The sequence below is a fragment of the Tachysurus fulvidraco genome, chromosome 6 (assembly GCF_022655615.1).
Source record: "Tachysurus fulvidraco isolate hzauxx_2018 chromosome 6, HZAU_PFXX_2.0, whole genome shotgun sequence".
NCBI classification, from domain to species: Eukaryota; Metazoa; Chordata; class Actinopteri; order Siluriformes; family Bagridae; genus Tachysurus; species Tachysurus fulvidraco.
In genome coordinates, this window is record NC_062523.1 from 18,637,722 (window position 1) to 18,653,047 (window position 15,326).

Sequence of the window (15,326 nt, forward strand, 5' to 3'; positions counted from 1 at the left end):
TTTAAACAGAATGACGTTTTCCAAATAAGTAGCCGGTAAATCAGGTCATTATACAGTATTATTATATAGTATTTTATAATTTTGTGATTCAAGTCATTCAATTAATCAGTTATACAGTGCCATGTTTTAAACTCTAGTCATTTCTATTCTAAGCATTCAATACTGTTTTCTTACAACAGTTTAATCTTTCATCACATACAGATAGTTTCTTTTACTTTTTAACATGTGATTATTTGATTCAGCTAAAGGAAAAGGGTGTTGTGTATTATCGATACCTCTTCATCAGAATGAACACTGGTTGTTCTCTCAGTATGCGTAATTGACTCTGATAGATCTTTGCTAGTCGGGATGTTGCATTGTGGGCCAGCTGTGCCTTTCCCCACTGACTCATTAACTCTAGAGCTTCTAGAGCATCTGAGCCACGAAATTGCACTGCTAGCAAAAGCTAGAAGTGTGATGTCTTCAGCAAAACATAGATTAAACCCTTTTCCTTTTTTTTTTTTTTAACTTTGCCCAGGATCCCGTGCCAACCATAATCCACAGAGCGATCTTAAAGATGCTTCTGTTGGGTTTGTGCATTTCTGTGAATGCACTCTGCTTCACATGGCACAGCTGGTCAATTGTATCACATGAGGGCCATGTTTTTAGACAAGAAAACCAGAGCTCTAGCTCAGCCAGTTATATTGAATTTCCTATAAACTAAAAACATTTTGGTTTGAACTCAAAAGAGACAATAGATCAGAATTTCAGTTTTCAATTTATATTTAGATGTCTTCAGCAACAAACTGAGCAGGATTTCAACTACTGAGAGGAGACTGAAGGTTCAAACCCAACAAAATAAATAACCAACTAAATGAAACTGTAATAGAAGCCTGGAACTATAGAAGAATGCAGCAGTTTGTTGATGTCAGTGGATCTCTGGTTTGATGCAGTTATGGCAAGAAAGGGATATGCAAACAAATATAAAATGTTAATGATGTCCATTTACTGTATATGTTTTAATAATATTGCTAAAATTGCTAAACTAAAATTAGGTGGTCTGCCAACAAAGGTTCTGTGTTCTGTGCCAAATCTAACATGTAAATATAGAGACTTCTGAAATAACTTCTTAAACTAACACTGAAACTAGCACATAAAAGTTGTCTGAATTCTTGCTATATTACCACCCAACAGAATTTTAGACACACAGTATTATTAGGCTACAATCTAATGAACTAGTATCAATGAGTTTGTTGATGGAGACTTCAAACTGACTTCTGCAGTTCGCTCTGGATATGGGCACATTTCAGATGTCATAAATGGAAATGAAACAGAATATCTGATCTAGTCATATTTTCATCTCAAACCCAAATATCTTTATTGGCTATCAAAAAGAAATATTATTGGCCTTGGTGTTCCATTACTTTAGGAAGGAACTGTCTGTCTGAAAGAATCCCAGACATAATACAAAAAATGTACTGTAATGAAAGGTTTCCCAAAAAAGATATTTCTCTTCATACTGCTTTTTGTGCTGAAATATTTAAATGTATTATGAAGGAAGAAATAGCATTTGACAGTTGCAGTGGTGTTTTGCTGCCAGGGCAAATTAAATGTTTTTATAAGTTATCGTCTTATATTGCTAAAATTATTCTTTTATGGTTTTATTCTTCCTGTCTTCTAATCGTTTATGATTTACTTCTCTTAAAAAAATGCCAATGGAGAATTTCTTACATTTTTGAGTTAAATAACCTTTTTTTTTTTCTTTTTTTTTTTTTTACAAAAAAACGGTCCTCATGGTATTTTTGCTTCTGCTCACCCTATAAAATCTAGTCTCAGATTTTTTTCTACAATGTTTTTCATTTAAGCAATCTTTTTCAGCCCCACAAGCAACTTTTCTACAATATGAATTCTGCACACTGTGGACAAGACTCACATATAGATTATTTTCAATCTCTTTTATGTCTAGTCTGAGAATTTAGTGCATATCTGTATAGACTGCATGCTTTAGCTGCTTATCAGTAGTGTGATGATTGACATCTTTTTGTATTGCATTTTCAGTGACTAACCCATGTCTAAAGATAACCTGTGACTTCATGTGCCTGCTCAATCCAACTGGAGCCAGTTGTGCCTGTCCTGAAGGGAAGACTCTGGTTAATGGCTCCTGTATTGATCCCAATGTAGCAGGTCAGCCATTTGTCCTATAATCAGGTTGCAAGTGAATATACACTTATACAAATGGGGAAGGGGCAATATTGGGGTTTTTTGTTGGTTTATATGTTTGTTTGTTTGTTTGTTTGTTTGTTTGTTCATTTTGAAAGCTTGCCAGAAAGGTTCACAGGGCTGCTGGCTGAGACTAAAGATATGCACCAGCAGTAGTGTCTCAGAGGTCACAACAAGGAAACAGAAGGATTTTATTTTCATGCATCTGCTATGGAGTAGTCAGATACGAAGCTTGTGGGACAAGCAAAACCCACATTCATTAATAAGAACATGCTGCATTGTTTCATTTAGCTTCAGTAACTGTCTGTTCAGGGTGGCAATAGTAAAAATAGGCTACAAGTTTTTCATATATTGAAAACAAAACTCAGTATATTAGAACATGAAACATGTCCCTCTCTTTTAATAATTTACAATGTTAATGACTTTGTGCTCATTGTAGCCACAGATTTTTGTTTTTTGGTACAGGACTGAAACTTGATGTGGTCCTCTACTGTTGTAACCCATATGTTGTGCAGTCTAACACAGCTGTAAAGCTTGGTTATTCTGTGTACTGTACACTTCCTGTCAACTCGTTCCAGTCTGGCCAAACTCCTCTGACTTCTATCATCAGCAGGGTGTTTGTGACCACAGAACTGCTGCTCACTGAAATGTTTTTTTTTTCCACCACACCATTCTGTGTAAACTCTGGAGACTGCTGTGAGTGAAAATCCCAGGAGACAGCAATTTTCTGAAATACTCTAACTAGCCCATCTGGCACCAACTACCATGCAATAGTTATTGTGACTGAGATCACATATTTTCCCCATTCAGATGTTTGATTCGAACAGTAACTGAAGCTCTTGACTTGTATCTGTACGATTTTATGCATTGTGCTGCTGCCACATGAGTGACTGATTAGATCACTGCATTGATAACCAGGTGTATTGGTATTACTATGAAATATGCATATACTAAATGCCCAAATGTTTATGGACACCTGACTTTCACCCACATATAAGGGCATTCCCCAGACTGCCACAAAGTTGGGAACATACAGCTGTAACATTACAGGTTCACTTCACTGTAACCAATTTGCCAAAACCCGTTCCAGCATCACAGTACCTCTGTGCACAAATTGAGGTCCATGAAGACATGGTTTCCCAAGGTTAGAGAGGAAAACCTCAAGTGGTCTGTACAGAGCAGTAACCTCAACCCTACTGAACACCTTTGGGATAAACTGGAACACTGACTGCACCCGAGACCTCCTCACCTGAGAACAGTACCTAACCTCACTAAAGCTCTTGTGGCCGAATGAGCAAATCCCCACAGCCTCACTCCATATTAATATTACAAATGAGCTAGTGAATCTAGAAATGGCATGTACAAAAAGCACATGTGTGTGATGGTCCGGTGTCCATATATGTGTGGTAATATACTGTCTGGTGCATAAATATTTGTACAGTGACCCATTTTTTTTTTATAGTTGTGTCTCTGTACATCACCACAATGGATTTAAAATGAAGCATTCAAGATTGAAGTGTAAACGTTTAGCTTAAATTCAAGGGGTTTAATATTAAATATTGCAAAGAATAATTAAAAGTATTATTACTTTTTTATACATGGAATCAAACTCTTTGCAGTCAATGACTGCCTGGAGTCTGGAACATGGCCAAAACAATGAGTTTCCTTCCTTGAGATGCTTTGCCAGGCTTTTACTGTAGCCACTTTCGGTTGTTACTTGTTTTTTTTTTTGTTGTTGTTGTTTTTTTACAAACTTTCTTTAGTTGTGTCTTCAGTAAGAGAAAGCACTCTCAGTTGGGTTGAGGTCATATGCCTTTCTTTGCCATTGCAGAACATTCCCTTTCTTTGCCTTAAGCTTTTTAGTTGCTTTTGTGGTATGTTTTGGGTCATTATTCATTTGTACTGCAACATGCATCCTTTCAGTTTTTCAGCATTTGACTGAATCTGAATTTATAATTACAAAAATTTTATTCAGATGTTTTCTAGCAAAGTCTAATCTGGCCTTAGTGTTACCAGTGGTTTGCATCTTGAGAAAAACCCAACTGAATTTACATTCATGAATGCATCTCCTGATTGTAGACTCCTACCTTCTTGAGAGTGTTCTTGACTTAGCTGGATGTTGTGAAGTTATGTGTCTTCACCAAGTTCTGTGATCATTCAATTTAGTTGTCTTCCACGGACTTTAAAATGCTATAATTCCTAAACGGTTAGTGCAGTGTTTTTGCTTAACCATTTGAAAGTCTACAGTATACTTCAGTCTTGATTGTTTCAGTTCATATCCATTATGGTTGAGTACAGAGGCAAAATGATACATTTTTTTTTCAAATACTGTACTGTAACTGACTGTACCAGTTGTTGTAAGCAATCTGAAAAGGCATCCAGTGTAATTTTTATGCTTTTCTGTCTGTGTGTTCCAATGTTTGACAACATAACAAGAAATGATTGTGTTCTATTTTAGTCTGCAAAAATCTAATGGAGCATTTTGAAAGGTCTATTGGGTTTGGTTGTGTAGTGCGTGCTGCTCTGTTTTAGTGTGTTTTTTTTCTGCCATTGCTTAAGGTGAGCTCTGTCGGCCTGCCTGTGAGAATGGAGGCCGTTGTGTGGCCAATGAGAAAGGTGACTGGCGTTGTTATTGCTGGCCCAATTTCTCTGGAGAGCGCTGTGAAATTAACCACTGCACAGACTACTGCTTAAATGGAGGCACATGTACAGGGTCTCCTTTAGGTAAGAAAAACTTTTACCACTATGTCAGCTCATTCTATGTCAGCTTAAGATTTTGCTTTGACTTCGTTCTTGAAAAATGTTTCTGCTTTGACCTCCAGCCTCTGAAACCTTTGTGTGACACTTGTACTCAATTAATGCAAGTCAGGTCTGCTTATGATAGGGTGCTTTGTTTGAATAGCAGGTCAGTATTTCTTCGGCATGGTCAAGTAGGATCCCCAGCTTATTTTGGTATCATTGTCCTTGATGGGAAAAGTATACAAAACCACTCTTTTATGATAGTAATCATAAAAAACGTAGATGTTTCAGGTATGGGTTTGGCCTGTTTATGTCAAAAAGACATTTGACTGAAGATTTAATGAAACGCACAGTTTTGGGTTTTAAAAGTGCAGTAAAACTTAGTCAAAGAAGATTTCTAGTGATCTTAGAAGAAATATTCTATCAGTTTCTTATAGCACTGTTTCTGCTTTCCCTAAATACTTCTCCTATAGAACCCTGGGCAACTTCTTCATCTGATCACATGTGGTCTGTGGTGTTCAGTCTAACACAAAAAACCAAGGGCGTCGATTTGGGTAGGGACGGTAGGGACATGTCCTTACCAATATCCAGGGAACACTCAATTGTCCCTAGCAATAATTCGACCAAGCCTATATATATTTATGCATAACCACTGATATCCGTCAGTGACTTGTGCTTTTTTATTTATTTCATTTAACATTTATCCAGGAATCATTAAATAAGATGAAAATATTTTACAATGGCTTTCTGTAAAAAATAGCGCAACTTGTGGAACACAAACGGTTAACAGATTTACCCCCTGCAATGAATCCCGCCTCTGTAACTTACCTCTCTAAAAGGATTGGCCTTTGCCTTTTTTTCCTGCCTCTCTAACCCACGTCGCTGTTTGATTGGCTTTGTTTTTCTCGCTAATGTGTTGAGGTCGGCTGCAGCTATATTCCGTTATATGAAGCAATATGCAACGTGATTATGCAGGCTACAGGTATTTGAGGAAGAAAGTATTCTTATAACAACAGTTTTATGCACAAAATATGGGTAATGTTGTCCCCACCAATCTCAAATAAATTATGTCCCCACCAATGTCAAAATCAAACTTACGCCATTGAAAAAACACTGAGTCAACACATAAACACTGGCAGGTCAACACATGCATAACTGTTTTTGTTTTTTTTAAACAAATCTGACATACTTTTAACTTAGTAATAGCATTTAATGGCCCTGGGTTTGGGCATGTGTTTAGCTTTATGTTTGGATTACAGCAGTTGCTGCCATACCAAAGATAGTTTTGTTCATATTTTAGCAGTAGTCTTAGTAGTCAGTAGTAGTCAACTTGTGTACCAATTCATATATTCTGTTAGAATAAAATTTTATTCAGTGGCCGTTTGTTCAAAGACAGAAGCAAAACTTTCCAAACACTATTTTTATGCACGACAGCTATTAGCTTTATTCTATTTGTAATCTGAAGCAGTCTGTTTTGAATATACAATTCCTTGAGTATGCTTCATGAATTATTTTAATTTTGAATGAGATTTCTTTATTGCCACCTGTTAAAATGCTGCTAATGATAAAATCAGCCAAGTGTTTTATAATCAGTGTATTGCAATCAGTAAAGTGCCATTTTCTATCAGCAATCAGTCTTATAGTATGCGAAGCACGCATTAAAGCAATTCACACTGAATCAGTTTGATAGAAAAATAAATGCATTCTATAAATTTCTTATGTATAGCATGCTGCTTTTTGTTTTTTAACTAAAAGCACAATGTTTGTTGGAATGTTTGGAAGTGCGACATCGGTAGCAATTGCTTCAGTAGCAACAGATATTAAATATCCTGTCATATATTGTCCAATGTCCAATAGAAGGCTTTTATTTTATTGTTAATTGCTGTTCATTGCTATTTAAAAAAAACAACCTGAAAGCAAATCAATTTACTGACAGCAGAATAATCTAACACCATATGTTGTTATTCTATTCAAATCTATTTGTAGGCTAAACAATGTTTTTTTCCAGTGAATGTGGATTATTTGTCTCCCATGTCAACATTTATTTAAACAGGTAAAGCAATTTCAAGGGCATATTTGAAATGGCATCGATAATCAGTTTAGATCCTGTGCTCCTTGTCCGAAAGGTTAAATAGCAAAATGGAAGACTTTTGCCATCATATGAAGAACAAAAATACATCTTTTTTCACTGACTCTAAGAAATAATGTGTGTCTCTCCTCCTACAGGGAAGCCAACATGCCGCTGTGCTGTGGGCTTCACAGGGCCTAACTGTGAGCGCCGGGTGTGTGATAATTATTGTCTGAATGGAGGAACATGTGATGTCAGCCAGGGAAACCAGCCTGTGTGCCGCTGTTTAGCAGAGTACACGGGTGACCGCTGCCTTCATCGTAAGTGGCCAAAAGAATTAATTCAGCTTGTTCAGTTCTATTTATAATTACAAACAGCGTTATTCCCGACTAATCAATCAACAATCAACCTTTTAACATTCAAGGGTAGATGGTACACAAAATTAAAAACAAATCGGATAAAAAGATCCTAAAAGAAATGACTGAACCTCAGAGGCATCGATTAAAGATTTATTTTCATTTAATATTCAAAGCCAGCGTGCATGTTTGTAGGTTATTTGATAAGTTATTTTTGCATTGAGCTCCCAGCAGCAGAGTTCTAAACAAAAAGAAGGGGAAATCATTTGTCCACAAATGAAAGCATTTTGTAAAGCTTGTGTCCACAAAGGGATCAAAATGCCACCATGATGACTTCAAGGTGTTTATGAGCTCTACTGATGGAAAAAAAAATACAGCTATGTAGCTTTTGTTGTTATGATTCATAGCAGGGATTTTTCTCCTCGGTATCATTAATGTATTTTCTCTGTAGCACACCCAATGGATATGCCTTCATTTATGTACTAGATACTTGATGCAGATAATTAACTCTCATTAAAGCTCTGTAAAAGTCCAATTAAAGCAGCAGATAATACAGAGTGTAATTTTCTCACAAATTTTAATTAGGCACTCACAAATGATTTTTCTGTGTATTTTTCCCATGACAGACATCTGTCACCATTATTGTGTAAACTCTAAAGCCTGCACACTGTCTGTCTCTGGCCATGTGGAGTGTGTGTGTCCAGCTCGATATGAGGGGATCAAATGTGACACGGACAAGTGCCTACGGTGTCACGGGGCGCCGTGTATTATTGATGCAGAGACTGGAGATGTGACGTGCAAGTATGTTTCATAATGGATAAGAATGAACAGTGTTTTTCTCTTGATGCTGTGATGCACTAGCTTTATAAACTCAAGTAGTGTGTATAGATAACCTGGTACAACAGGGGTGTTTTAACAGGCATCTAAAAAGGACAGATTAAACCTCATGTAATTACCCAAGACCTATATTACTAAGAAGAACATGAGTGAATCTTTTAAATACTGACATAAAGCTCATAGTTTCTTAGTAGTTGTTTCATCTTCTTTTTTGCTTTAATGACACTGTACACATAAGCTGACTTAAACTCCACCAGTTTGTGTAAAACCTTGTGATCCAATTTAGGTTAAATCAGAGTGTCTGGTCAAATGCTTCAGTAAAATTGTTTGGACACAAGGAACATATGAGATTTTGCACAAAACAGTTAACACCCTCCATAATACACAGTTGCGTACTTTTAAAAAGGGACTGAGAAATAGTGCAGAATCTTGAATATTAAATATTTCTTTGTATGTACATATTGCCTGTTTATTTATTTGTATTTATTACAGATTCATACTTTTTGTAAGAATGAACGGTGATATGACTAAATATGGCTGAATAAATATACATTTTATATCTATGCATTTAAGCTATCTGTGTCAACACAGTGAAAAGAATTATTGCAGGATTTTGGCCACCTATCTTACAATTTTAGAGAGAGGCTAATTTCCATCTGCCTGCAGGTTGGATTTGGTCCTGGTGCCAGACTTTGGACACCCCTGAGATATTAGGAAAACCAGACCTTTATCCATACTACATATTTTTCCAAGCAACATTTTGAATATTGAAAGTGGAATACGTATACAATGGTATATAGACTGTCAGTCTGATCATTTTAATCAGATCTACCCATCTGCATTTTGCTTCCGTCTTGCAGCTGCACGAGTGGTAGAATTGCCTCCAGCTGCCAGCTGTGTGATGGCTACTGCTACAACGGAGGCACCTGTCATCTGGACCCTGACACCAACCTGCCCTTCTGCCAGTGAGTAATGACTAAAGACCTTCTTTTGTGAGAGTTCAAATCCCAGCAATTAGACATGCGCCATGCAATGCCTCACAGCTTCACTATTCATTTGCAAAATGTTGCAAAAATGCCAGAAAACACACTGATGTATTTTTCACCGTCTGGGACCAGAATGGCTCTGCATGGGGGAAACGATGTCACCCGGTTGCAGTTTAAACTCAGTGTTATATTGTAAAAGCGCTTTGATTTAAAATCTTAAGAGGCAGGCATTTAAATTTGTAACATTATTTTTTGTAACAGGAAGTCTCTTGTTTTTTTCTCCTTCTACTTGACGACTAATGTCTCCTTTAAGATTTTTGAAATTGTTAGTGACAGGTCTTCATATTAATGCCTGTCTTAGTAGCGACAATATCACACTATCTACTGATGTCCAGTTCGGTTGTCCGTTTTATCATATAGTATTAGCAGCAAAAAATGGCATTAAATTGAATGAAATCTCAGTCACATCTCTTTAAGCACTGAGCTGAACCAACGCATTCCAAGCAGTTCTTGTAGTGTGAATGACATTTTTGGCAATGCATGATAGGACTGAGATAAACTCAATTTCTATGCAAATTATCTCATTGGCTTTTTCCTAGAAATATAGTTTGTTTATACTGTATCTCATAGCCAGAAAATCTGGTCTTTTTTTTTTGCCTTGAAATAATGATCCTTCTTAGCATGAATCATCTTCCTGTTGCTCCCACATCTTCATTTATGTAATTTATCTTGGATTTGTGCTAAATTATATTATGAACATTTTGGGTATCTTCAACCACTATGCTTTTTAACAGAAGATTGCTCAAGAGCCATCAGAACTAAATAAATCTCATTTATTTACATTATCATATTGAATACATGTTTTTATCATGTATTACACGTCTGTTCTGGGGATGTTTATTATCTTCTAAACTCTACAGTTCTGTTGAGAATTTTGTTTGATAACAAAATTGTATTCAACTTATACAGCTGAGCTCTGTGCAAATTAGCCATAATGGATTGTCACTGATGTATAATTAAGGATAAGTGGGATGGTGTTAAATGTCAGGCCTTTTTTTTACAACAATGCTGCATGCGTGTGAGATGTGATAAAAGAAACTCCAAACTTGTTGGCAAGTGGACGGCTTATTGTTGTTTTTTTAAGTAAAATATGTGCATAATTAACATATGCTTTCAAAATGAATATATACTATACATAATGAATATATTTTCAACCACTTAAATGGAGAATGGAGGTTTCTGCCAGTGGGGTCTCACACACAGTTTTGTGATTTTATTTTCCTCACTTCATTGCAATTTCTTGCAGCTGCACAGCTGGTTTCAAGAACCAGCGTTGTGATGAGCTGGCCAACCCCTGTGATTACTACTGTCAGAATGATGGGATATGCACAATAACATCCCTTAACAAACCCCGCTGCAAGTAGGTCCCCTATCAGCACCTTTACCACCCAGAACTCCAGCCTGCTTCATCATCCAGCAGCGGCCCTTTCTCATACACACCCAACACACACATGTCTCAAACCCATAGTCCCCATGTCCATCGCACAGGGAAGCACATTATCCATGTAATCACTAGAGAATCATGCAGTGCTGCTAGCAGTGGCTAACAACATGAACACTGTGAAAGGGTCACTGTGAAACATGAGAATATGATTATCAGTGTTGCTATAGCACAAAATTATTATTTTAAGTACAATCCTTAAAATAAACATGATCGTGGTGTGATTGCATACAGTATGGAGAAAGAAGTGAACAGTGTTATTGAAAATTGCAGCCTAACACTCACAGTGCTTGTGATAAAGACCTCTGTGTCAATGAAATTCAACAGGAAGAAAAAAAAAACCAGTTTATATAATCCCATGCAGAATATATTTCCTCAAGTATGTGTTTGTTACAGATTATGTAAGCATAACTCTGAGGTTTATTGTAAGTTAAAGTTAAATGGTAATTTAGACAAGAGTAAAACTAAAGTAGGGAAAGTAGAGAGTACCGAATACTAATATAGAAAATAACAAATGCTAATTTAGAGAATACTGAATACTAAAATAAGGGATATGGAATACAAATCTAGTGAATACAAAATGCTAATATGGATAATAGTAAACACTACTTTCGAGAATATTAAATGCACATTTATATGATACTAAATACTTTCACAGAAACTTCATTGACACTGCACAGTTTATGTAAAAACAGCTTCCTCAGTTTTGAATGTTGGTCCCATACAGTTACCATTCTCACCTAGCCAACCTCAATCATCGAACATCTGCTTAGTCACACACGCCACACGTTCAACGTCTTCATCTGAAAGTCAGATGACTCGACCTTTTGTCCACCGATTCTTCATGTGCTGAATTACTTTTGCATCCGCGGCCCGTCTTATTTGCGTCTTCACTCTCTGTTTGTTCTAAACTTCCCATATTTCATCTAAAGTGATTAGCATGCATAAACATCGTTTGATCTTTCCTGTGGATGATTTTAATCAGGTGTTCAGCCAATTGGTCGGGGACACAGTGTGAGCGGCCGGCCCCGAAGAGCAGCCGCTCTGACAACACGCCTGGAGGTGAGTGAGCACAAACATGGCTTCCTCTTTCATTACTGCACACTCATGGCTCTGATTAAAATCATCTGCTTGCTTTCAGGGAACATGTAGCAAAGGCATCAGAGCATTGCCAAATGTGATTTATGATGTAGGAGATTTATTGTAATCCCCAGGAGGGATTAAAGCTGCTCAGAACCAATCTATCCAGGACTTCTTCATCAGTATTTCATTTGCACTATGTACCATGAGTGAACACATGTACCTATTTATATTTGATAAACAGTCAGAGAGATACTAAGATTTTCTTTGTGTATATTTAGGTCTGATCAGAAACGTTGTGCTGAGAGTTTTTCATGGTTATTTTGTTTTTAACAAGGCAGTTTTACATGAACTAAAAACTGCCACGATGTAGCGCAAGCAATATTCAACCCCTGTTTTGGACATTTGTGAGGACTGGAGTTTAATTCCTGCTTTTCATTCTTCTTCACTGCAGGGAGCATAGCCATTATTGTGCCTCTGGTCCTGCTGGTTATTTTGATAACTACTGTCGTGGCTGGGGTCTTCATCTGCAGAAGGCAGCAGAGGTATTACAGGAACACAGCATGTGGCTGAGAGGATGGCTGATCTGTACACTTGAAGGGTTAAAATGTGCACTTGTTGCCATGGTGCAAAACTACATCCTGAGAAACATACTGTACGCAAACTATTAAAAATAGCTCTTTTTGCTGAGTGACCACTTCACAGCTTTGCAAAGTGTGCACTGTGGAAAATGTAAATAACTCACTAAAAATGGACAAATGCTATTACTGAAACTTGACTTTGTGCCCTTGATATCATTTTTTTTTCTGCTAAATAAGTTAATACAGTTTTGAAAATTATGAAAACATGTCTATGACCTCACCTAGGGGCAAGCGGGTCCAGAGGCAACCCATGACTAATGGAGGCATTAATGTGGAGATTGGCAATCCGTCCTACAACATGTATGAGGTGGAGCATGATAACCACGCTGATGCAGGGAGCTTTCTCAAACCAAATTTCACATTGGATCCACATAAGGTTTGTGTGAATGACCTCTTCACTGAGACAGATTATTGAGCATATGGAAATGCAAGGCCCTTAGTCCTCTTTTCTCCAAAGGCGCTGTTATCACATGAAGAAAGAATTTCACTCTGCTGTAATATATGTGACAAAGAAGAAATTAATAAATAAAAGGAAGGTTGTGAATCCCAGGAAAACCAAGCTGCCACTTCTGGGCCCTTGAGCAAGGCCCTTAAACCTCAATTGCTCAGTCGTATAAAATAAGATAATAAAAAAAAGTAAGTTGCTCTAGATAAGGGGGTCTGCTGAATGCCATAGATGTAAACATTTCCAGAGGTTAGCATTGTGTCAGTGCTATTAGTTGCACAGTGTGTATTAGTGCTTCTTTTAATACAGTAACAGCATACATCCACAAATCTGCCTTCTCTTACTCCCTAGAGTGTTGCTTCTACTCTGACAGGTGTACTGAACACCTTATTTTGTAGGAAATAAAGTGCTGTTTTATGTGCTGTAAAGTACAACAAACTTGATGTTGAGCAGATTTCACACTAGTGTGTGTATTGCAGGGGTGGTGTGTAAAATCCAGTGACCCTCGCACTCTAAATATACACTCTATCCCTAAAGAAGTTATACCTGGACAGGTGAAGCCCTTTGTCCTAATTGGTAGCTTTGACCATTGCATGAGAGACACTCATCCGTGATCATCCGTGTTCGTGTGTGTTGTGTGCGCTTGCCTGCTTTTCATAAACATTTATCTTAACCGTTAGCAAACAGTGGAGTCAAAAATTCTTATTCAGTCTGAAATATTTAAATATAATATACATCCAGAATACAGGTGTTTTCATTTTCTCATATAATCATCCATCTCGATGATCAGATTTAAACTGTATTTTTCTAACAATTCACATTTCTCTGGATTCTCTCTATATAGCCTATGAACTACTCCAATCCAGTGTATGCCAAGATATACATTGATGGACAGAACTGTCGGAAGCCAGTCATCAGCATTGATGAAAGGAGAGAGCTGCTCCCAAAGAAACTAGAGGGGACAATTCGGGAAACCGCCGCATAGCCTGACTTTACACTTTGTACTCTTTTTTTACGTGAGTGTACAAAATGTATAAAATGTGGAGAAAAAAAAAGAATTTTCTATTTCTTATCAGGTCCTGCTAATGTACTTAGGTTTGCTTCTCGGTTCAGCAGCAGTGTTACCTCTCCATGTGCGATAAACTTTGAACTTCAGATATGTCCTCTCCTTTAGGTTTTGTTGTTGTTTGTTTTATTGTTGTTTTTTTTTCTGGGGTATATTACATGTACTGCACAGTATATCTGCAGATTACCCAGCCTTTAACAAAGAAAGGACAGCAGCAAAAATATTTCACCCCCTAAAATCATGTATTTTGCCTTACGGTGTTAACTCAGTGATGACGTAGGATTTATTTCATATTATTTACTTTGCACCATACAACATTGTTTTATTGTTTTTTAATCTTCTTTTTATTTTATACATAAGTTATGCTTTGTTAATGTGAAACTTAGTTTCACATCAAAATATAAATCTATAGAGACTGGGAATTTGTATTTGTTCTTTGTCCATGTTTATCTTTACAGAGGGCTACTGATATCCATTGAATTAAGACTTTATTTCTTCTGATCTTATCCATGGTTCTATGTTGTGCGCTCGTAATGAAACTGCCCAGCCATATTTGTCACTTTTCATTCAAGTGATTTTTGCCTTCAATCACTGAAAACAATGCTGCATATTATGAGATAATGTCTTTTTATTTTTCATCCAGCTAAAATCACACAACCTGTTGGAGGTGATCAATACTTAATGGACAATTTGTGAGAGTACATCATTATCTATCTTTGACAATTAGCTTTTTTTACGAGGTAATTTCAGCCCAGCGGAACAGCGATCCATCTTGTGAACTTAATATAATCTGTTCAGACGTGTGTCTGATACATGAAAGATACAAATCATTCATTTGGTTTAAATACTTACTTACGAAAACACAAACTGAAAGGCACCCAGACTTGCTGACTGATTATTATTGATCAACTTCATTGACAGTAGAATTACATCCCCAATGGCTGAGTCATCATACAGGATGTGATAGAGAAATTAATCTTACTTTACTGCTATGTTGAGAGTGGTATGAATGAAAATCCCTTTGTCAGTTACTTTAAGAGAGAGACATTACTAAGATACAGTACAACAGATTTTATAATTTTGTATTTGATTTATATGTTGTTCGGCTGCTTGTATTTTGGAAAACAAAATGTATTAAATGTAAGTATCTTTTATAAAAAATGCATCAATATGAAATAAAAGCATTTTATTTCCACTTCAGCAGTATTTATTTTTATTATTATTATTTTTTTATCTCTTTTATTTGTAAGATCAACAACCATAAACAATGTCTGATTAAAGACATGCATGCTGTAAACTGATTGTAATTGTTTTGGTACTGCAATCAGAGAAGATCTATAGGAAAAAAATCAAGCTAAATACACAAATACACCTCACAGCTGTTTGTCATTAGTGTACAGTGCTTCAA

At 36.6% G+C, this 15,326-nt stretch overlaps 1 protein-coding gene across 6 annotated transcripts in view; it reads left to right on the top strand.

Annotated features, from left to right (window-relative positions):
• lrp1bb (low density lipoprotein receptor-related protein 1Bb) overlaps window positions 1-15,113 on the top strand; it is a 260,096-nt gene extending 244,983 nt beyond the window's left edge. For 3 of the 6 annotated variants that reach the window (XM_047815194.1, XM_047815195.1, XM_027164566.2), the window contains exons 81-91: window positions 2,038-2,163; window positions 4,759-4,923; window positions 7,165-7,326; window positions 7,989-8,163; window positions 9,060-9,164; window positions 10,492-10,605; window positions 11,672-11,748; window positions 12,221-12,311; window positions 12,633-12,783; window positions 13,332-13,406; window positions 13,697-15,113. In XM_047815194.1, the coding sequence (XP_047671150.1) occupies window positions 2,038-2,163; window positions 4,759-4,923; window positions 7,165-7,326; window positions 7,989-8,163; window positions 9,060-9,164; window positions 10,492-10,605; window positions 11,672-11,748; window positions 12,221-12,311; window positions 12,633-12,783; window positions 13,332-13,406; window positions 13,697-13,837 (1,382 nt within the window). In that variant the 3' untranslated portion in view covers window positions 13,838-15,113. Of the gene's footprint in view, window positions 1-2,037; window positions 2,164-4,758; window positions 4,924-7,164; window positions 7,327-7,988; window positions 8,164-9,059; window positions 9,165-10,491; window positions 10,606-11,671; window positions 11,749-12,220; window positions 12,422-12,632; window positions 12,784-13,331; window positions 13,407-13,696 lie in introns of those variants that run through there. The other 3 variants (XM_047815196.1, XM_047815197.1, XR_007140904.1) reach the window with 3 other exon arrangements.
• The last annotated feature ends 213 nt before the right edge of the window (window positions 15,114-15,326 follow it).